This window comes from Tachysurus vachellii, chromosome 12, assembly GCF_030014155.1.
Source record: "Tachysurus vachellii isolate PV-2020 chromosome 12, HZAU_Pvac_v1, whole genome shotgun sequence".
NCBI lineage: Eukaryota > Metazoa > Chordata > Actinopteri > Siluriformes > Bagridae > Tachysurus > Tachysurus vachellii.
Genome location: NC_083471.1, coordinates 14,578,401 through 14,602,072, shown reverse-complemented (window position 1 = coordinate 14,602,072; position 23,672 = coordinate 14,578,401). Strand labels below are relative to the sequence as shown.

At 39.2% G+C, this 23,672-nt stretch overlaps 1 protein-coding gene and 1 long non-coding RNA gene across 3 annotated transcripts; both read left to right on the top strand.

Annotated features, from left to right (window-relative positions):
- The first annotated feature begins 1,935 nt into the window (after positions 1 to 1,935).
- On the top strand, positions 1,936 to 3,721 carry LOC132854384 (uncharacterized). Its single transcript, XR_009649249.1, has 5 exons — positions 1,936 to 1,958; positions 2,054 to 2,196; positions 2,426 to 2,606; positions 2,730 to 2,979; positions 3,624 to 3,721. It is a non-coding gene; the product is annotated as an uncharacterized LOC132854384 (long non-coding RNA).
- A 416-nt stretch (positions 3,722 to 4,137) lies between these two features.
- gcnt4a (glucosaminyl (N-acetyl) transferase 4a) lies at positions 4,138 to 6,850 on the top strand. 2 transcript variants are annotated; one of them, XM_060884081.1, is made up of 3 exons: positions 4,138 to 4,191; positions 4,392 to 4,518; positions 4,913 to 6,850. In XM_060884081.1, exon 3 carries the CDS (start codon positions 4,914 to 4,916, stop codon positions 6,210 to 6,212), a length of 1,299 nt encoding a protein of 432 aa, XP_060740064.1. In that variant the 5' UTR covers positions 4,138 to 4,191; positions 4,392 to 4,518; position 4,913; the 3' UTR covers positions 6,213 to 6,850. The 2 variants fall into 2 exon arrangements, with proteins under 2 accessions (XP_060740064.1, XP_060740063.1); XM_060884080.1 differs by lacking the exon at positions 4,138 to 4,191 and having other exon boundaries at positions 4,305 to 4,518.
- Positions 6,851 to 23,672: the final 16,822 nt, after the last annotated feature.

The window sequence follows — 23,672 nt, the reverse complement described above, 5'->3', positions numbered from 1 at the left end:
AGGTAATGTCCATCCAGATTGATAATATTAACACAAATAGACCAGACCAGTTTGTTTTTTAAATTACTTACTGTAATATTTTTATTTGTACATCTTTATCTCAGAGTTTGGTTTCAGGTGCAAATGAAATAAAACTAAATCAGTGGAAAGATTTGTGCAAGGAGACCACTGATGATACTGTCTTGGGTGGTTCTGAAGGCGATATTGTGGAAGAGAGCAATTCTGGAGTCGCCAAAAAAAGGATGCGAAGAATGACAATGGCGAGCGATCAAAAATTCTTAGATTACTTGCTCAACTTTGATCTGAACAGTCTCTCTGTTGTAAACACTGAAATTGGAAGTATGAAAAATGGAGTTACTACACTGAACAAAAGTGTATGTAAGACTCTCTCTTCAAATCCTACTCTGTGTGAAGATACATATCTCTCACATGCTCCAAGTAACATTGATCAGGAATGTAGTATTCCTGTACTAACATCCTGCCAAATTGGAGTAAGTGAATCATGTCCAGATAAGCAATCTTTACCCTCAGAAGAATCTTCTGAATCGATCGCATCTCAGTCTCTACTTATCGGGCTAATTCATGACCATACCTACAGTCCTGAGCCTCAGGTGGGTTTAATGATGATAGGGCAGTTAAAACCAACCAATGAGCAGCTAAAACTTGTTCATTCAATTAATCAAAAACAACCATTTTTGCCACTACCCAACTTTGACAGTAATACTCTAAACTGTGTTGTAAATGGAGAAGTGATTGTAGGATCCAATGGAAACATATTCACTGAAGTGCTCCCTGCACATCATTGTCAGAGTAATGACTCAGATGAATCCGTCAAACAACCACAGAAAAAAATGGATGATGAAGTAACCCTGGTTTCATTTTGTCATCGTCCAGTCAGTTCTGCAGACATTCAGGGCATTATATGCAATGAGAGAACCTGTGCTAGCACATCAGTGTCAAAAGTACTTGACATCACCACTCTAGCTGGTACCTTAGAATTGGAAGCTAGCCCTTTATGTGAGGAAAAACAACTTGTATATAGCACGCCAATCAGTAAAAAGCCAAAAGACAATGAAATCAATATTGATAGTAGTAGAAGGATTCCCCCAGATGCTAATATTCTTACAGTCTCATTAGCTTCAGTGTGTGCCAAAGATGGTAATACTGCTGTTGAAAATAATGATGCTAAAAGTTCTGCAGATTCAGACTGCACTATGATTGAAGAGGAGGAACAGTTAGAAATCACCTACAAGGATAGAGAGGACATGATATTTCAAGCAAGGTTAAATCCTGCCCCAGTAATAAGCACTTATGAGGGAGAAAATCAGGACAAGCAGCACAACTCATGTGAAATTGGTAAAGAGCACAGCAGTGTAGAACCAACAGAGAGCACAACTGATCCATTGAGCACAGAGAGCTCTGTCAGCATGTTGACAGATTTGTCCCAGAAGCCCTTATGTATACTTCCAACACCAGATAACAATCAGTGTACAGAGAGTGCAGGACAAGTTGCTCTTCATAAAGTTGTGGAAAATGAAGAGGCCTCATATGCCGCTAAAATGAGCCAGCGGAAAAAGAAACATAAACTCGAGACGACGACTATCCACACTGACATGCTTAATGCAGGTATTTCAAACAGGATTCATTTAACATTGGATATTTGTCCTTGATAAAAATCTGTAATTTATTTCTCATACTAAGATGCTAAATCCAAGCACACTACTTGAAAGATAAAAATACATAGCAGCACCTGTATTTTGCCTCTATATATATTTATTCACATCTGTAATCTTCCTGAATAGTCACAAAGCCAGCTAAAATCTGTAAGTGGAGAAACATTCACAGAAAGAATTTTTTGGGAGAGACTCTACTCCATCAAGCCTGCAAGAGAGGAAACCTACCAGATGTTAAAAGGCTCATTAAAGCCGGAATAAACTTTAATATTGCCGACAATGCAGGTTAGCTAAAAGCTATAGATCTAACACAACACAAACAGAGCTTTAAAATATGTGTGAAATAATGATGTTTTGTAATAATAATGTTGCATTGTCAGGATGGACAGCTCTACATGAGGCCTGTGCTGAAGGTTATCCAGATGTGGTGGAGGAACTTTTGCGTGCAGGTGCAAATGTTACTAGCAGGGGACCAGAAGGATTCACTCCTCTCCATGATGCTGTAGTGTCGGGTGAATATGAGGTAAAGAAAGTTTGTTAAATCTCTAGTACCTGCCAGTATTGAATATTTAATATTGTATTAATAATTAATATTGCAGAAGAATATTCAGTTTGTTCTCTGTGTGGTGTTTAGTAAAGACTAATTTGCATTGATCAACACACATATTCCTTTATGAAAATATTTTTTACCCTTGGACCTGGCATAAAGGTGACTGCCTAGACAAACAGTAAAACTCAATGTTTATCCATAGGTCGTGTTGCTTCTTCTTCAGTATGGCTCAAATCCTCATGATAAGAATTCACACGGACAGAGTGCACTGGACCTTGCAAAACATGAAATCATCAAAGACCTGCTATTGACATTCAGAGAACCTCCTGTTGTATCTGGGAAACCAAATGAATCTTTTAAACAAGATTCTGAATTTTCACAAGGTAATATATCTATAAAATATTCTAGAGATTTATGGAGCTGAGAAGGGCAGGATATTTTAGACCTTTTGTGTTCAATTAGTTTTACACAACTACATTTAATTTTTATCTGAAATGCTTTTTCAGGTAATCAAGTTCACAGACAACCCAGACAGCCACCTTCCTCTTACAGGAGAGATGATAAGAGGAACACTGCAGGAAGCAGTGCTGGCCCTGCAAATATCTTTGTATGTAAAATTTATTAACAACAGCTACAATACTGCAAATTATTATAATGATTTAATCATTAATCGATTAATCAGTTTTAATAATTTTTAGGTTGGTCAGTTACAAACCACAAAGGCAACACCCATAGAGGTGCTATCGAAGCAGACAGGTATCATTCAGCGCTTTTTTACATTGAAATGTAAAAAATGTTTAACACCTCTGTTGGTATTGACCACAGATAAATAATTATTTAATTATGATTATGATTCTTATACATACAGCATTGGGAACTACAGAATAGAGGAAAGTAAAGACATCACTCTTCCTTTTTATTAACATGCATGCAGAGGATGTCTGTTGTTTCTGTATGCTGTTGCTGGTGTCTGACTGCTTTTGCCTTTAAAACATCATTTCATTCCACAAATATACAGTGTTGTCTTCAGCTGAAATTTTCACCATCAGTCCATGACAGTTCCAGTCTCGGGTTAAAGACTCCTGCAAGCAACTGTGCCGTTTCACTATGTTTACTTTGGACATGGAGATGCTTGTGAATTAAATTTGCGTTGTAGCACCCTGATTTACATAGTCCACATGCCCTTGAAGTCCAGTTCTGTCAGATTGAGCATTTCTTTCTTACCCTTATCCCCTTAAAGTTCCAGCTTTATTCTTTTATTATTAAAGTCATATTATTGTGTAACTACCGTAAACTTAATAAAAGACAAATATGAAGAATGTATGAATGTGTGCAGATTTATAATTGTGATGTTACTGTTAAATTTACAAAAATTTTTTTTTTTATTATTATTATTACAGGAGCATTAAGAAATGAAACTCTTATGTGCATCACTTCCATCCAACTGATTACTAAGGAAGAGTTCCTGCCATCTTACATGATGGACAGATACTGGGATTCATTCATGAACAATGATGACTGGGTCTTTTAAATGCTTGTTAGTTTAGAAAGTTTATAATAACATAAAGCTTTTTTTTTTATATGCAATATATTTGTTTAAAAAACTCTATTAACACATTTTTTTGGAATGTAATGAAAGAGCTTTGATAATTAAACTGGTTTTGAATGACAACCTTAAATGACTGAATCCGTTTGGATTGATTTTTTTCATAATAATTGTTATTTCAGTAGTTTATTCTATTATTGAGCAATTTTACCTTTATTAATACCATTTTTAGAAAGAGCTCAGTCATTGTACAGTATAGTAACAGCAGTAGTGTTTCGTGGGCGTGGCTTATGCTTGTATTCGCTCACCGCAGCCCCGCCCCTTCTTTAAGTCTGGGAGAAAAGCGCCAGGGGCTTTTACTTTCCGCTGTGCTTCATAATAGGAGAGACGAGTGGAGCTCTCACACTGACTCACTTAAAGCTGTAAGTATTCCTGATTTATTAACATGAAAACTCGTCACAGATCCGAGGAGCCCTGTAAGATGGTGCAGTTCTATTTGCTACCTAATGCAGCATTTTTAGGGAGCTGCTGTACGGCTTCTCTTTCGGATTCTCATCCTAATGCGGGCTGTTTCAGTAAATATTATAGGCATTCAATTCTGTTAATAATGCTCGTGTTTTAGGTTAACCCTTAACAAGTGGCAAAGCCTATATTAAGTGGACAGGCTGGGACAAGGACTGTTATTCCTCAGTTCAAGACGCTTTTTGATGGAACGCTACAGAAAAGAAGTGACACCGCAAGTGTGCAAGGTGAGTTTAACACGCAAGGTTAACTAGTGTTATTTAGTACAGCAGGTTTCACGACTATATGGACAAGCTGTTTGCTGAGAAATATTGAGCAAAATGACAGCACTTAGTACATTTTTTATTGGTGGCAAATTTTCAGAGGCAAATTCTATTATTCTATCTATAAGTTGGAGGTTTCGACACAGCAACTTTACAAAATTAGGAAACAACAATCAGACAGCGTGTTGACGTTTTTTTGTTTGTGCATCCTTTTGCTTTCATCAATTTGAACTTAATTTTTGGACCTTTTTGATAACTAATATATCAAGTATAAGTGCTATTCTTAAGCAAATTGTGTGTGAGAATAAAGACGTGTGGATCAATTTTTCTCATTTTCTTTTTTTTTATTTGCCCACAGAATGAAAGGGAGATGTGCTGCTTTACATAAGCTAAGGCACAAACTCTACTTGCTCTTTGTGTCATTGTCCATTGTGTGTGTGCTGAAGCTTGTCTACGTAAAGGTCTCATTGAAAAAACGCTTCTACATTGAGCCCTATGGAATTACAGTAAGATCATCCAATTCTCAGTCTAACAAAGATGCCATTGACTGCACTGCCATTTATCAGCTGGATCCAGTAGAAATTGGCAAGTCTTTGGAGATAAGGCACAGAGACATTGTGGATTTGGATGATGAGAGTGTTGTGTCCTTTACTGAAGATTGTCCAAAATACCTATCTGCAAGAGGTTACAATGGCATCTTCGTGACGGACGAGGAGCGTGACTTTCCATTAGCCTACTCTTTAGTAGTGCATAAGAACATGCCCATGGTAGAGAGGATTATCAGAGCCATCTATGCACCAAACAACATATACTGCATTCATTATGATCAGAAGTCCTCAAAATCCTTTATCACAGGAGTGAAAAACCTGGCCAAATGTTTTCCAAACATAATTATTGCCTCTAAACTGGAATCAGTACAGTATGCACACATCACAAGACTCAATGCAGATCTCAATTGCCTGTCAGACCTAATGAGGTCAGAGGTCAAATGGAAGTATGCTATCAATCTGTGTGGGCAAGACTTCCCACTCAAGTCTAATTATGAGCTGGTGAAGGAACTGAAAAAACTAGACGGTGCAAACATGTTAGAGTCAAGCCGACCAAGTGAGCTAAAGAAACAACGCTTCAGCTTTCAACATGAACTGAAAGATGTCCCATATGAGTACCAGAAATTACCCATTAGAACTACGCTACCTAAAAGCCCACCACCACATGGTATTGAGATGTTTATTGGAAGTGCCTACTTTGTCCTTTTGCGTGATTTTGTCCAGTATGTTCAGACTAGCCAGCTGGCAGAAGACTTCTTAGAATGGTCCTCTGACACCTACTCTCCAGATGAGCACTTTTGGGCAACAATAGTACGAGTGCCGGGTGTGCCAGGAGAGATCTCAAGGGCAGAGCCTGATGTGACTGATTTAAAGAGTAAAACCCGGCTGGTAAAATGGAACTATTTGGAAGGGTCTTTGTACCCTCCTTGTACTGGAAAACATATGCGTAGTGTTTGCATTTATGGTGCTGCAGAACTCAGGTGGCTCTTGAACTATGGCCACTGGTTTGCAAACAAGTTTGATCCCAAAGTTGACCCTGTCCTTATTCAATGTCTTGAGGAAAAACTTGAAGAGAGTAAAATTCAACATCGCTTGAACACAGTCTCTTAAAAAGTGGTAGAGATTGAAGACCTTTATTTATGACCTAGTTCATGGACCTAGAGGGGTTTATGCTTTTGTACTTGTTTTCTAACTAGTGAAAGTGAAAGTGACGTGACATACGGCTAAGTATGGTGACCCATACTCAGAATTTGTTCTCTGCATTTAACCCATCCGAAGTGCACACACACACAAACAGTGAACACACACACACCGTGAACACACACCCGAGAAGTGGGTAGCCATTTATGCTGCGGAACCCACAGCCTTCGGGTTACAAGTCAGACTCTCTAATCATTAGGCCACGACTGCCCTAAACTAAAAACTAAAACTGTCTTGCACCTATTATAAAGCAAAATATTATGTTTTGTGTAGGACTTTGTTTCATATGCTAGTGAAATGTTTAATGCAATACAAGCTCGAAAATAATCAATGCATTTTGCCATTAAAATCAAACCAAAACGTATGACAACAATGGCCTTTTTAAAGTGCCTTTCAGCTCCCAGATAGAGATGGTCTCTATTGTTGCCTTACTAAAGACCTATGAAAGGTATTATTAGAAAGCACAGAATACCAAATATTCTACCTCGGTTGTCTTTATTAGAATTTATTATTAAAGAAAGGCTTCAATAAAGGTTTCTCATTTATATTAATCTTTTTGTCTTTTAGGTACTGATATTGTCTCACCATACCTCTATTTCTCTATACCTCTCTTTCTCTATAACACTCTATCTTTTCTTCTCACTCTATATCTGTCTTTTTCTTTTTTCAAACACAAAATATCAGTAAGCAAGATCTTAGTTGTACAGGAACCAAAGTCAATATTCATAATTCACTTAAGAACAGTTAGGTGGAAGAATATTTCTCTTGCTTTAATAAAATTTATATTAAAGAGAAATGCCTTGTTAGATTTATTACCTTGAGCCAATCTTTATGCTTGGTGATGTGCTTAAATTTACTTAGTAGAAGAAGACATTTATGACCTCAATGGTCATTAAAATGCTTTTTTTATTTGCTACTAAGTGCATTAATCAGCTGTTAATAATTATTTCAGTTCAGCTACTCTGTCCACACCTATTGACTCAGCCTGTATAGGAAAAGAGTAAGAGAGATTTTATTTTTTTATTGCTATATCCAGAACTTGAACCAGAAATTTCTTTTAGAAACTGTTGTTGCAAACTGGAGCTAAAGAATCAAATTAATTCTCTAATCGCAGTGGGTTGAGAAACCACAGACAGGAAACACACAGAGAATTCTCTATTCTCAGTGTGTTTCCTGTCTGTGGTTTCTGTTGAAAACTTGAATTAGTTTCATTTTTGACACCAATTGTTGCTGCTAACGTGCCATACAATATATCATGGTACTTTGTTTTAAATACAGTAATTCTGTAATTACACCATTTGGCGCATCTGTACATGGGCAGCAGTAGGTATGCACCAATAATGCAGCAGAAATTTGCATAATGTAGAGTTTCTTTTTCAACAAAGTCAAGAAATGTATATGGGTACAATGGCATGATATCTAATTTATAAACTATACAAAACTATACAATGGCATGATATCTAATTTATCTAGATTCATTGAATGAGTCATTTCTCACCATCAAGTACATGAAGATGTCCTTACTGATTTATTATTTTCTTTAGCAGTTAGCAGTCTAAAGTGTGTCTAAAGTGTGTCTCCTTAAACAATGATGAAAACAATTAACAAATCGTCTGTGTCAACCTTTCAGTTATAGATTCAGTCCTGTTCTACATAGGACCTATATTGCACTTGAAGACTCCATTCTTCCTATATGTTATTGATAATTAATTCAATTAATGTATATTAGTTACACATTTACATATATATTATTATATTCATTACATGTAGATATTATATGAAGTGTACTTGTTTTTGAAATCAGAAGTTTCTGTTTTGATTTTTACCTGTACATGTAGGCGGTATTGTGATGGTAATCAAATAAGATGATAAAAGTATGCCTATGCAGTACGAGTTTATTTTACATTATAGTGAAGGGGTTTCCAGTCATATCTAGAAAGGGTGGATGTGGGAGCAGGTTTTCATTCCAAGCCATGCCTTATTTTACTGATAACCAAGGTCACAGTTTATTAAACAGGTGGAATCAAGTTTGGCTCCTGCATGATAGGAACGAAAGCCTGAACCAACACCAGCCCTTTCCAAATAAGATTGTTATAGTGCCTTGTCTGCCTATAAATTTATGGAGCACTAATATTTGCTACATTTACTACTAATATTTAACTATGCTAATTGTTAGTTCACTTACATATCCACAAGTTATTCATTTTGCCTATTCTACTTCTTCTAGTCCTTTAAGTGCTTTTCGGTGCTAAGTTTTATTAATATTAATGAAACAGATTACCAATAGAAATGAGTAATAATGACAATAAATATTGCATTAATTCCAAACATGTTAGATCTCAGAATAAAGGTCAGAGCTGCTCTATAATACCCTGAGGGACTAGGGAATAAACATACACTTCAACCGCCATTTATGTGGGAGGAATTTGGTGGAAAGTCCCTGTAAATGATGCTGTACAATAGATATTGCTGTTCTTTCTAAGATTGTGTGTATGCAGTGCATACAAGTGAGCAAAGGAAATTAGGTTTATTTAATTAATGTTTTAATTATTTTTTTCCACTGAATTTGGATTCACTATAGCATTAGCTGAACTGATTTACCAGAAATATAATATACTATACCCTAACTGGATTTTGGTAAGTCACTCTAATGTTTTGTTTTTATAGCTGATTTCTCATGCATGTGTTACTCTTTCTTCTTATTTCAGAATTTCACACTATTACCATAAAGTCATATGTCCATGCTCTCTTCATGAGCATGGTGTGAAGTGTAACTTACACCAAACAATTTTTTTTTGCTTTCTCAGACAACATGACAGTCTCTGAATATGATCAAACAACAAGCCTTCACAAGTCCAGCCTTGCAGAAACAAACCAAGAGAAATCTGCAAGCTGGCCTGAGTCAACACAGTGTGGTTTCGGTGCTCTTTGGCCTTATGTGGTTGCTGTGTGTTGCTGTCATCATAAGAGTAATCGGAGTTATAATCGTGGCCTTTGTATGTATGATGACGGCGACTTATGGGTCCGCGACAGACAAGCAAGCGCCATGGCTACAGAGACACAAACCATGTCACTCAGCAGTCTTCACAGAGTTGGCCTAAGCACATGGACTCTTCTGAAACAAAGAGCCTTTATATGATACTCTTGCTTCCCTAATCTAGAGGCCTCATTTCCAGTGAGAGAAGTACCTTCCACCTTCCACTCAACTTGCCCAAGAACAGCAGCCAGAAGTTGGACAAGCCAATCACTGGCAATGGCTTATTGACACAGCCAGGCGTGACAATGATAAGATAATTTTTAGCCAAGTAAATTGCATTTGCTCTGCTTTTTTTCACAGTGTGTTAAGCTAAGCATTTTCCTTTTAGATGATTCATAGTGATTTACTTAATTTAAAGTTTAAAACAACAATAAAGAACAATTATTTGCTTATTTGTTTGTGAAATGTTTTTGTTGTAGAAAACACCTAGTTTCCAAGCTGAGCTTAATCATTCACAGGAAATTACACTGATAACATCTTACCTCAGGGTTGAAGCTTACTTTTAACAGAGTACTGACAAAGTAATGACAATGGGTATTTTGTCACAGTGATTGGGTTGAAGCCAGATACAAATGCACAAAGTGTTTAATAAAGAACACTAACAGTGACACAGAAACAAGAGAAAAAACATTAAAATAAAGGTGAGGCTAAACAAACACATGCAAAACATGAAGCAGAAGAAAGAAACAAATAACACTTCTGTGACTGTATTGCAATGCTAGAAAGGAACAGGCATATTGTAAAAAATAAATAAATAAAACAAGGCCTCAGGAAAGGGACAAGCTGGAGTGAAAGCTGCAATCGAGAAATGTACAAGAAGTGTGGAGGGGAATGAGGATCATCACCAAATACAAAAAGGCTAGAAACCAAATGGTACTGTAGAAGGGATTTTGTAGACTAGGAATCAGTCCAGTGTCCAGTTTAATATGGGGTTCACTGAGGAGCTGCATCACCACAGGAGACACCGAGAACCTCAATTAGCTGTTCAAGAAATCCACAAAGAATTATATAGAAGAGGATGGCAGCAAAATCCGGAGCAAAATCTATCCTAAAATATAGTGTCAGTATTTGTTGTATAAGTAGGTGTTAAGCTAAGTGAAATAAGTTTAAATTAGGGATAAACCTATAAGGAAGACTCAATAGGCTATGTTTACTAAAAATCTACTCATTTAAATACATAACCCATAGACCAGTGTTAGGTAATTAAATGTCAAAATTAAACTCAAATTATAACCCATGTTTTTCCTGAAAACTGGATGCTTAAACTAATTAAGAACAAGACTTTCATTACATCTTGTAGCTAGAATGGAATTAAATATAACAGCTAACTGGAGCTGATGTTAACATATCTGGCTAACAACTAGCCCCCACTAAAACATTCTAACTGACTGGCTACCAGTCAATCCTACTGTAATGAAAGAATAATAAACATATTTGATTGTTTTGTTAGTATTTTGTACTCTATCTAAAACCTGGATAAAACAGGGTAATTGTAAAAATGCATAAAGTGTTTTTTACACATTATTATAATATTTTGTATATATTATTATAATAAAAGTTTAACAGTCTAATAAAGTGTTATTTACTATAAACAAATGTTATAATAGAATGAAAGAATTTAATTAACAATAACCACCTGCTGCCAGTAAGTAAATGAAGCTCTGAAAAGATCTTGCTAATTAAGGACAACTAAGGAGTAAAACATGATGGGTCATGTTGTTAATAGACCGCAAAAACATTTTTATTTACTTCTAATACCACAAAAATGTGCACGTGGTAACAATTGTATTATTTAATAATGCTACTTCATTATTCTATTGTTTAACCAGACATACTTAAAATCATCAGCAAAAACAAGTTGATTCTTATTCACTTGCATAATAGCAGCTATAAACAGTTTTTAAGTGTCTTTAACTTTAGCATGTCTGATAACTTAAAGAAACAGCGTTTACTCTAACAATATTACAGTCTAACAATATTACAAAATGTTGACACCAGAGATTCTTTGCTAAAATGCTAAATAAATGTCTCTTCGAATTAAACTTTACCATATCAACAGACACTTTTTAGACATTTTGATATCAACACCTTCTGTGAGATATATTCGCCATTGTAAAATATGAAAATTAATATTATACCTGGAGGTATAACGGAATCTGAATTATAGAGCACTATTTCCCTGTAAGTCAGTAAATCTACACTTAGACTACATTGTTTTTGTGAATACATAGTGAATACATTATGCAATTTCATGAGTATGTTTGATGTGTTGTTTTTTACAAAATATACACCAAACTCCTTTTTTAGTGCACTATTTAGTAAATAGGCTATAGTTTGTGACATGTGTCTAGCATATGAGCAACAATTTGTGACATTGTGGCATGTGTCTAGCATATGAGCAACAATTAAATAATAACCTTAACCTTATTTGATACCCTCGTAATAAAATAAAAAATAAATACTGCAAAATCTAGACATACATTCTATTGCAAATTAATCTTTCTTAATAGTTTATTGGTAGTTAATGAATAATATGTTTTAAGATAAACAACTGGATATTAGCTGGGATTTCAGGGTTAGTTTAGACGTTGTGTGACAAAAGGTAGCAAGAATATAAAGAGAAACACCTGGTGACCCGAAAACCATTTTTTATGCTGTCACGTATATCCTTTGAATTTGAGCTCTACTGTTTCCACTGTCTCTTTAGCTGTGAAAAATAATAATGGGGGTGTGTTGCAGGTAGATTTCATGAACTGAAGGCCTTTTGTATACTACAAGTGACAGCTTTTGCTCTTTGTAATTGTTTAGAATTACAATAACAATTGAATCAGTGCTGCACTTACCGGCTGCTGCACATATATCTGTACCATATATATATTCATAAGCCCATCTTATAAATTATTATAGAGTAATTATGTATTGCATGTACAGTACACCACCATGTTTATCTCATTTTTGTTTAAAGTAGAATATTTGAACATGTTTAAGATCATGTTAAATAAATCTTTTTTTTAAAGTTATTGAAGCAGCACTAGTTCTGAGAACTTTGGATTACAACTGTGGTATAAACAAGAAAAATAAGCCTCAAAGTACTGAGCCATAATACACTCCACAATCCAAAAGAATGCAACACAATACATGGTTTCAGTCTCAGGCCCCACAAGGCTGCAATTGTTAATGCCATGTATCATATTCTCCTTTCTAATGAACTGTCTTCTAGGTGCAGCCTGTCTAGTGCCCAGCTGGATGGGTAATTAATGAATATTTTTGAACTGCTTCATCAATAATAAAACCAGGTGGGCAGGGTTTCGTTCAATAAATGATAATAAAGATTACATGACTGAGATCTTGTTGTCATTGTCTCTGAGTGGTGACAGGTCATGGCAGGGAGCAATAGTTGGGGCAGCGTGATATAGGCAGAAGAACTGGCTGTTACATGAGCTTGTGGCTTCCTGCCCTCTCTGGAAGAAGTGTGGACAAAGAGGAGACTGCCATATGTTGGACTTGGCACCAAAAAAAGAGAAATTATTAATAGTATTATTAATCAGGAGCCACCTTCTGGTATAAAATGGTGCTACAGATGAATATTTGTTTACACAAATATGTTAAACTGAGCTGGGTTGGACTTCCCTCTTAGGAAAAAGATTTTTTTTTAAATAGGAACATGAACAATGAAAACTTCTTAATTCATCTTATGAAAGACTGAGTATGCTCTTCACTCAATAAAATAAAGGTGGCATCTGTGCTTTTCCTTGTTGTAACGGTGGTACCATATATCTTTTGTATCTTTGTTAAGTACACTATATGACCAAAATTATGTGGACATCTGATCATCAAACACGTGTGGTTCTGTTTTACATACAATCTACAAGGCTGAAAGAACAAAGAGAAAAACTTGAGTGTCCTGCACAAAGCCCTAACCTAAACCTCACTGAACACCTTTGGTATGTACTGGAATACTGACTGCACCATAGACCTCTTCACCCAATATCAATGCTCTTTTGTCTGAATGAGCTACATTGCAAACTCTAGTGGAAAGTCTTCCCAGAAGGATGGAGCTTAAAATATTATCAAAGTGGGGACTAAACTTGAAATGATATGTTCAACAAGCACATATGCATGCAATGGTGAGGATTCCACACACTTTTGACCATCATTAACTTAGAAATGTAATAGTGTACACCTTCCATAAAAGAATTAAGATATATTAAGAGACCGATGAACACTGATATACCTTTAAGTAGTGTTAATTTCGTCAGACGAGACGAGACGAAATATGTTCAACAACCTTTTTTCATGACGAGAAGACGAGACGATGACAAGACTGCAGCACTGTCCAAAAACGCTGACTATGACTAAATTAACATGCATTATTGTTGACGAAAAAAGACGAGACTAAAATGTTTTGTATAAAATAAAAACTAAGATAAAATCTCTCTTCATTTTCGTCTACAATTGTCTCTGCTTTTTCATCAGCTGTTACGCCTTTAAAATATTCAGAACGAGTTCGCGCTGTTGCTCAAGTTACAGGTCCGCGAAGCGGATCCCGCTTATTATATTGCTACCTACCAAATAAATCGTTAATTTGACTCAAAATGATGATTTCAAAAGAAGTTTATTGATTTAAAAACAATTGTATTGTTTCCGCTAAAGAAAATAGTGCGCTCCGTCTCTACGGTTAGAATCCTGTGTGTCCATGGCAACGCTCTGTTTTTCATGGCAACGGTGTGTTATAGTTCGCAGCGGTCTGTTATCAAGAAATAAAATAGTGTGTGTGTAGAAAGAATTCGTCCACACGCCGCTCAAAAATAAATAAATAAATAAATAAAAACTCCTGAGCGCAAGTCCACCCTAGGTCTAGGCTTTTTGTGTTAAATTATATTTCCTGTCGCTGCGCAGGCTCTTTTATTGTACATGACAGCTTATGTCCCGATGACCGGTCTTTGCATTACGATTAAAAGCAGTATCAATAAAGTAAAAAATGTGATGTGCAGTCAAGTTCAAGTGTATGCACTGTTTAAACGAGTGTTCTCAACTTCTCACTGATACTTTTGTGATTCGTGGAGTTTTGACAAGTTTTATAGCCTTGATATTGTTTCTTAGCCTGTTCAAAAGTGGTGACAGAAAAAACTCAGCACCCCAACCTGAAACCTCTTCCCACGCCCCTGTCACAATCACATCATAATCAAAATTAATAATTAGGCTTAAAAGCAAATGTATATGTAAGGGAATCAAGTTTAAGAATTACATGTAATATTGCTCCAAATATCATCAATAATGGGTATATATATACCTACAGTTTTGATTTTAGGCTTTTCATTAAGTTATTTATTTCCACTATAACACTTGTGTTCCTGATATTATTGCATTTAATGAGGCCTCGTTGTATTTATTCTTACAATAGATTCCAGATGTGATCAAGCTACAATTTTTTGACTAAAACTAGACTAAAATTAAAAGACTTTTAGTCGACTAAAACTTGACTAAGATACCTTGAGTTTTCTTTTGACTAAAACTAGACTAAAATGACGAGACTTAGTTGACTAAAACTAAGACTAACAAAAAAGATATGTGAATGACTAAATATGACTAAAACTAACAAGAACATTTGGCACAAGACTAAGACTAAGACTAAATTAAAAATAGGTGACGAAATTAACACTACCTTTAAGACTACATTATACAATTAAATTGAAGGAATATTGTATTCAACAATATGCATACTAAAGATATAAAAGATACTTGATCATATCAGTGCCAAATCATTGGATCAAGTCCTTTGGTACGTTCTGAAAATGTTGTAGTTAAAATATCAAATAATAAATTAATTAACTTCAAGTTAAGTTTCTCTAAGTTAAGCCAATCTCTCACTGTTTTAGTGTCAGCTCATTATAGCTGTCCAAATTGTATAATTGGCTAGGAATCAACTGTCATAAAGTTTTCCAACATTGCAGTGCTAAAAACACATTAATACAGTATATAAATGTATTTGTAGCACTGCAATATTCTGGGAACATTTATTTATATGTTATTTAAAATTACAGCATTTGGTAGTGACCAGTGTTGTATAAAGTACTAGAAAGCAATACTTGAGTAAAAGTACTAGAAAAAGATTTCAGTAGAAGTGAAAGTTACCTTTTAGAATATTACTCAAGTAAAAGTCTTAAAGTATCTGATATTTACTGTACTTAAGTATCAAAAGTCATTTTCTGATATTTAATGTACTTAAGTATTTGAAGTAAAAGTAAAAAGTAAAATTTCAGTGATTTTCGGTAGGCATAAGAGGCATTTCATTCGGTAGGAAGAATCTTTCATTTCTTCAATGTACAGAAACATTTCTTGCAAATACAGCCACGTGTGTATAACGTTATATTCTTCACCCTGTTCACCACTATCGTCGGGGTGGTCGTCTAGGGGTGGCTAAACCGCGGCTCACGAGCCGCATGCGGCTCTTTGCCCGGTTTCATGCGGTTCTTACGTTCATATAGAAGTTTGTGTCTTTTTATTGTGCGTGTTCGCTTCGCTTGAGTTTAATACGGTATTTTCGTCAAACGCGCATGCGAGTGGGATGAAAATACCTCAAAATACCCCTTTTCCACCAAAAAGAACCGGGTGCTGGTTCAGAGCTAGCACTGGTGCTGGTTCAAAGTTGGTTCCACTGGCGAACCTTCTAAGAACCGGTTTGCCTTTCCACCGGCTAGAGAGCATCACAGAGCCGAGTCTGACGTCACTGTATACGTGTCACTTTACACAGCAACTTTAGCGCAGCAGCGGCAAACACAAACACAACAATGGCGGATGTTACTTTACTGTTAATGCTCATGGCTTTGTGAACCTACATTAACACCTAAACGCGGCGAATCCAACGTGTATGTGCAGCTCCATGTAATCTGTATAAACGGAGGTTGTTATCGAGAAAGTACATAACGTTATTTTATCATTAACACAGAAAAAAGTTAGCCTTAGCATGTAGCTACTTACTATCATGTGTGCTGATAACTGATCATATCGCGGTAAAGTAAAAGTGTATTAAACATTAGTATACTTAATGTACATTATCAAACGCGCTAACAGTAGCCCCGCCCACAGCCCCTGACACAAGCGGTTCTTAAGTCTAGACCAGCAACGTTTTGGTGCTACTTTTCCTGGTTCAGAGCCGGTGCTTTGGCTGTCGAAAAAGGAAGAACTGGTTCTAAATTAGGCTCCGAACCTGCACTCAAACTGCCTTGGAGGAAAAGGGGCAATAGTTTCCCAGTAGGAGCAAGATCATTTGAGTAAACAATTTGTGTCAAGTTCGCTTTCAAAATGGCAGGGAAAAAAAAGATGATCATGTGTGCCCATGTGTATGATGTGGCTCTTTGTGGTAACAGTAAAAAATGTGGCTCTGTTGTGGCTCAGGTTCAGTTGTGCTTCCGCCTCCTTTTGGCAACATTACGCTGAAATAGAGCGTGCGGAGCTGCGTAATGCAATCTAGGAGCAGTGATTCGCCAAACCTCCCTTAATGCAGTCGCAATTTTATTTTTTTTTATTTTGTTTTGTTTTTTATTTTATTTTGTAGTAACGAGTAACGAAGACGCTTAGTGGAAATATAGCGGAGTAAAAGTATACATTTTATCTAGAAAATGTAGTGGAGTAAAAGTGAAAGTTGACAAATTTAAATAGCGAAGTAAAGTACAGATACGTGAAATTTCTACTTAAGTACAGTAACGAAGTATTTATACTTCGTTACATTACAACACTGGTAGTGACAAATTGTGTTACATTACACTATCTAATGTCTCCTAATTAAATAGATCTTATCAGAGTCACCTTATCAGTAGCGATAGTGATTTTAAAGCATGTCACATCTGGGGAAGCCTTTGTTACTCACATGCCTTGTTCTCAAATACAAAATGATTGATCACGGTCTCCAACGATACTATACCTTTATAGTGATGTAGATGAAGAAATGGCGCCACCCTGTGGTCAAATATCATACTGCTGCAATTTAATTATAACATTATAGCATAGCGCTGTTGAATTCTTAGTCTGATTGGTCAGAAGGCGTTAATTGCTTATCTGCAAAAGCAGCACCAGCGATTATTACAGGCGGATAATACAGGCAGATAATATGTTTATATTCATGCTCTTGTTTTAATCTCATGTTATTGTTCTATAGTAACAACTCTTTCACATTGACTTATATGGCAGATGCTACACATAATATAAACACTAATAAACAGGTCAATGTTGTTATGTATAAAGCAAAATGTACAATTAAACAATATCGCATAAGCAGTTGTTGTATCGAATAAAAGCACCGCAATGCGATTATAAACAAGTTTATAGTTGTTATTAAACTTATTGAAGTTCTATAAACAAGGAATTTAAATTTCAGACATTAGATCTGGACAGTGTGTGTGTGTGTGTGTGTGTATGTGAGGCTGCACATATAAATGATTTATCACTATTAATAGCTATTAAATGTTATAAATTTAATGGAATCATGGGAAAGCATTGATGACAATATCCGAAAATTCTGTTTACATTGGACAACATAACACCATGTCCAAAATGTGGTAATACTGTTTTTATTTTTTAACTTTCTACTTGTATTGTTTAAGGGATTTTACATTTCCCCAGTCAAAAGTTGCTTCACTGGAAGCCAGCAATCTACATTTGCAGCATTTTATTATATTTTACACACTGTTTATACACTATGTGAGTTAACATATACTGTATAAGCACTATGTGAGTTAACATATACTGTATAAACACTGTGAGTTACATGTACTGCATAAACACTATGTTAGTTAACATATACTGTATAAACACTATGTGAGTTAAAATTGTAATGACAGGTCGTGAGACTGAGGATCCATGTGCACGCTTCTAATACAAGCTCGAGGTACAGACAGGCATAGGTCAGAATCAGCAAACACAATATCAAAGGTGAGGCAGAAATCAGAAACGGTAATACAGGCAGAAGGTCGGTGCAGGCGGCAGACAATCATAAACTGGAGCAAAAACCAAAACAGAGTCAAAACCATGAATACACAGACAGACGAACGCTCAGACCGATAGTAGAGGCAAATCGAGACTTCGCAGAGAAGGGAAGTTCAAGTTCCTGTTTTATAGGACGCCTGTGATTGAGATCAGCTGGTGGTGCAGTAATGACAGGAGCGGTGGCTTGTGGGAGATGTAGTTCAGAAGTCGTTAGAACTCTGGTGAAGGTTCCCTCTGGTGGCGGTCAGGAGACGAGGCAGGTGCTTCATTCATAACAGAGCCCCCCCTGTGAGCGGCTCCCAAAGCGAGGACGAGCGCGCCGTCAGGGCCGCCCGCGAGGTCGAGGGGCTGGCTTGTCTGGATGGGACTGGTGAAATTCAGCAGTAAGTGAGGGGTCTAGGACGTCTCGTGCTCTCACCCATGACCGTTCCTCCGGGCCGTATCCCTCCCAATCGACCAGGTACTCGAGGTGGCCGCCACGGTGTCTGGAGTCAAGGAGGCTGCGAACCTGGTATGCCTCCTCGCCCCCGACCAGCAAGGGCGGTGGTGCTGGTGGCTCGGCAGTCTCCTCTTGCCCCCCTCTTGGACCGTCGGCAGGCTTAAGGAGTGAAACATGAACCGTGGGAGCGATGCAGTAGTCTGGTGGCAGTGCCAGGCGGCAGGAAACAGGATTCACCTGTCTGAGCACCTTAAATGGACCCACGAATCTGGCGCTGAGTTTCCTGCAGGGGAGACGGAGTCGTATGTCGCGGGTGGAGAGCCATACCCATTGCCCCAGCTGATATTCAGGATGCGGTCTACGCCGTCTGTCGGCTTGGGAATTGAATTGTGGGCCCCTGTCCGAGACGATGTCCTCGGGGATGCCGTAGAACCGGAACACATAACTGCACAAGGTTTCAGCTGTCTCGAATGCCGTGGGTAGCTTGGGTAGCGCAATCAGGCGGCACGCTTTGGAGAACCGGTCTATGACTGTGAGGATGACGGTGCAGTTATCGGACTTGGGCAGGTCGGTAATAAAATCGATGGCGATATGGGACCAGGGCCGTTGAGGGATGGGTAGTGGTTGCAGTAAGCCTGCCGGGAGCTGATGTGATGACTTGGACGTGTTGCACATGGCACACCTCCTTACAAACTCCTGGGTGTCCTGGGACAGAGAGGGCCACCAGAAAGTGTTTTGTACCAGATGGAGCGTGGCTGAGATGCCGGGATGACCGGAGCTGGGTGTAGTGTGCAACAGATGTAACAGGGCAGAGCGTAAGGTCTTGGGCACGTAGGTTTTGGTAGCGGGACAATCGTTGGGAGGTGGAGATAGCGCGTTGGCCTGGGATGCGCGCATGTCCCATTGGATGGGAGCGATAATTCGAGTCTCAAGAATAATGGTCTCTGTCTGAGAGGGCTGGTCAGGTTCATTACTCAGGCGGGAAAGTGCGTCGGCTTTGATATTTTTTGAACCGGGTCTGTACAGTAGGTTACTGTGAAATTGAATCGTGTGAAGAACATGGCCCATCTTGCTTGACGGGGATTCATCCGCTTGGCCGCACATAGGTATTCGAGGTTCTTATGGTCTGTGATAACCATGAATGGCTGTTGAGCGCCCTCTAGCCAGTGTCTCCACTCCTCGAAGGCGACCTTCATGGCCAGTAACTCATGGTCCCCCACGTCATAATTGCGTTCCGTGGCAGATAGTTTCTTAGAATAGTAAGCACATGGGAACAACTTGTTAGCCGGACCTTGTCGTTGGGAGAGAACCGCTCCGATGCCTGTGCTGGATGCGTCTACCTCTACTACGAATGGCCGAGCCGGATCAGGGTGATGCAGGATGGGAGCAGTTGTGAAGCGCTCCTTCAGCAGGTGAAACGCTCGGATAGCTTCAGGTGACCATGACAGACGGGATGAGGTCTTTTTCGTCATTAACATGAGTGGCGCCGCGACGGTGCTAAATCCACGAATGAAGCGGCGATAGAAATTTGCGAAGCCAAGAAAGCGTTGTAATTCCTTGACAGTCTGGGGATGGGGCCACTTTAACACTGCCTCCACCTTGGACTCGTCCATGGCGACCCCTCCAGCGGAGATGACGTAACCCAGGAATGACGTAGAGGTTTGGTGGAACTCACATTTCTCGGCTTTAGCATAGAGCTGATGTTGGATCAGTCTTTTCAGCACTGCACGCATGTGCTGGACGTGAGCCTCCATGGTTTCAGAGTATACTAGTATATCGTCAATGTAAACGATTACCCATCGATCCAGCATGTCTCGGAACACGTCATTGATAAAGGATTGGCTGAACAGCATGACCAAGTATTCATAATGGCCAGACTGGGTGGAGAAGGCGGTCTTCCATTCGTCCCCCTCTCTGATGCGGATCAAGTTATAAGCACTGCGTAAATCCAGTTTAGTGAAGAACCTGGCTCGGCGCAGCTGTTCCAGGGCTGAGGGGACCAGGGGGAGCGGGTAGCGGAATTTGACGGTTATGTCGTTCAGAGCTCGATAGTCTATGCACGGGCAGAGGCCCCCATCCTTCTTCTTTACGAAGAAGAAGCCAGATGATGCTGGTGACACGGAGTGCCAGATGAACCCCTTCTTCAGTTCCTCCTCGATATAAGTATTCATGGCCTCGGTCTCCGGCTGAGAGACCGGGAAGATTCTGCCTCTCGGGGTGTGGCATTGGGAAGTAGCTCGATGCTGCAGTCGCCGGGATGGTGAGGAGGAAGCTTGGTGGCCTTGACCTTGCTAAAAGCCTCTCTGAGGTCATGATATTCGGCCGGGAGGTCGAGGTTGAAGGGAGTGGCCGGCGCGGTGGTTGCGGAGTATAGTGGAAGCAGGACTTCGGAGGGCTGGTTATGTGGAGCGCAGGCTGTATCCCAGGATATAATCCGTGGTTCTCTCCAGGAGATGATCGGGTTGTGGAGCTTTAGCCAGGGTAACCCCAGGATCAGAGGATGATGGGGGGAGGTAATGAAGTAGAACCAGATCGTTTCGCTGTGATGGGGACCCACCAGTAGCTCGATCTCTTCGGTGACGAATCTTATCCGTCCTTCCCCGACGGGTCGACCGTCTATCACTTCGACTGCTGCGGGGACCTCACACTCTGTCACAGGGATGACATTGGCTTTGATACACTCCTCTGAAATGAAGTTTCCAGCAGCACCGGAGTCAATGAGAGCCTCTAATTCAATACTTCCGCCGAGTACGTTCAGGCGCATGGCGAATCGGGCACCAGTCTGCGTACGCGAGGCGAAACTAGCCACACTCACTAACTTGCTCTGCTCGTTGTGTGGTCTGACGGGACAGGAGGGCAGACGATGGCCGGTCGCACCGCAGTATAAACAGAGCCGGTGATGTATGCGACGTGCTTTCTCCGCGGGAGTGAGATGAGCGGAGGCATGGTGTGTGGGCAGAGCACCTTCAGAGGACGGAGAGTGTGTGGATGATCGCCGGGCTCGGATCAGATTGTCGAGACAGATGGACAGATTCATAAAGTCAGCCAAACTTCTCCCTTCATCACGACAAGCGAGCTCGGCTTGCAGTTCATGGCTCAGACCTTTCCGGAAAAGGAGCTTGAGAGGTCTCTCCTCCCAGCCTGCCTGAGCGGCGAGGGTGTGGAACGTTAAAGCATACTCCGCTGCGCTGTGGCTCCCCTGGGAAATATTCAGGAGACGCTCCTCTGCGCTCTCTCCTCCAGCGACATGATCGAATACGCTGTGGAACTGGGCGAGGAAGTGGCTGAAGGAAGAAAACGCTGATCCGTCCTCTCTCCATATGGTGGTGGCCCACTCCAGAGCCCTTCCGGTAAGCAGGGTGTAAACCAGGGCTATACGGCTGGCGTCAGTAGGATAAAGAGCCGGTTGTTGTGTCACAAACAGCGAACACTGCATAAGGAAGCCCCTGCATCTCGCCGGGTCTCCGTCGAATTTCTCCGGGAAGGAGAGCCGTGGATTAGTGGTCGCAAGGGATCATGCTGGCGGTTGTGGGGATACTTTGCAGGCGTTGCAGGGCTGTGACAAGTTCTCCCGTGAGTGATGCGAGGTGAGCCAGCTGTCGGGAGTGGTCGCTGACTGGCTGAACTTGAGAGACGAGCTGTGAGGCAGCGGCTGGATCATGTGGCGGCGAAGTCTTCTGTAATGACAGGTCGTGAGACTGAGGATCCATGTGCACGCTTTTAATACAAGCTCGAGGTACAGACAGGCATAGGTCAGAATCAGCAAACACAATATCAAAGGTGAGGCAGAAATCAGAAACGGTAATACAGGCAGAAGGTCGGGGCAGGCGGCAGACAATCATAAAGTGGAGCAAAAACCAAAACAGAGTCAAAACCATGAATACACCGACAGACAAGCGCTCAGACCGATAGCAGAGGCAAATTGAGACTTCACAGAGAAGGGAAGTTCAAGTTCCTGTTTTATAGGACGCCTGTGATTGAGATCAGCTGGTGGTGCAGTAATGACAGGAGCGGTGGCTTGTGGGAGATGTAGTTCGGGAGTCGTTAGAACTCGGGTGAAGTTTCCCTCTGGTGGCGGTCAGGAGACGAGGCAGGTGCTTCATTCATAACAAAAATATACTGTATAAACACTATGTGAGTTAAAATATACTGTATAAACACTATGTGAGTTAACATATACTGTATAAACACTATGTGAGTTAACATGTACTGTATAAACACTATGTGAGTTAACATATACAGTATAAACACTACTGTATGTGAGTTAAAATATACTGTATAAACACTATGTGAGTTAAAATATACAGTATAAACACTATGTGAGTTAACATATACTGTATAAACACTATGTGAGTTAACATATACTGTATAAACACTATGTGAGTTAACATATTTTGTATAAACACTATGTGAGTTAACATATACTGTATAAACACTACTGTATGTGAGTTAACATATACAGTAGAAACACTATGTGAGTTACATATACTGCATAAACACTATGTGAGTTAACATATACTTTATAAACACTATGTGAGTTACATGTACTGCATAAACACTATGTGAGTTGACATTGTGAAGGGTGTCAATGATTGTCTTCTGGACATCTCACAGATCAGCACAGATCACAATCTTCCCCATGATTGTGTAGGCTTGTGAACCAAATTGAGAGGCTCAGGAAACTTTGCAGATGTTTTGAATTGATTAGATGATTGGCATGTCACCATATTCAAATTTTTTGAGATACAATCTACAAGAGTGAATTGGTCGGTTTATGTTTAATGTGAACCAAAATCAACACGATTAAAAGAACCAAAGGCTTATACTACTTCAGTCTGTGTGTACTGAATTTATATAATACACAAGTTTCACTGTCCGAGTTGAATTACTTAAATAAATAAACTTTTCC

Coding starts and splice junctions, on each gene's coding strand:
- gcnt4a (XM_060884081.1), top strand. CDS start 4,914: ATGAAAGGGAGATGTGCTGCTTTACATAAGCTAAGGCACAAACTCTAC.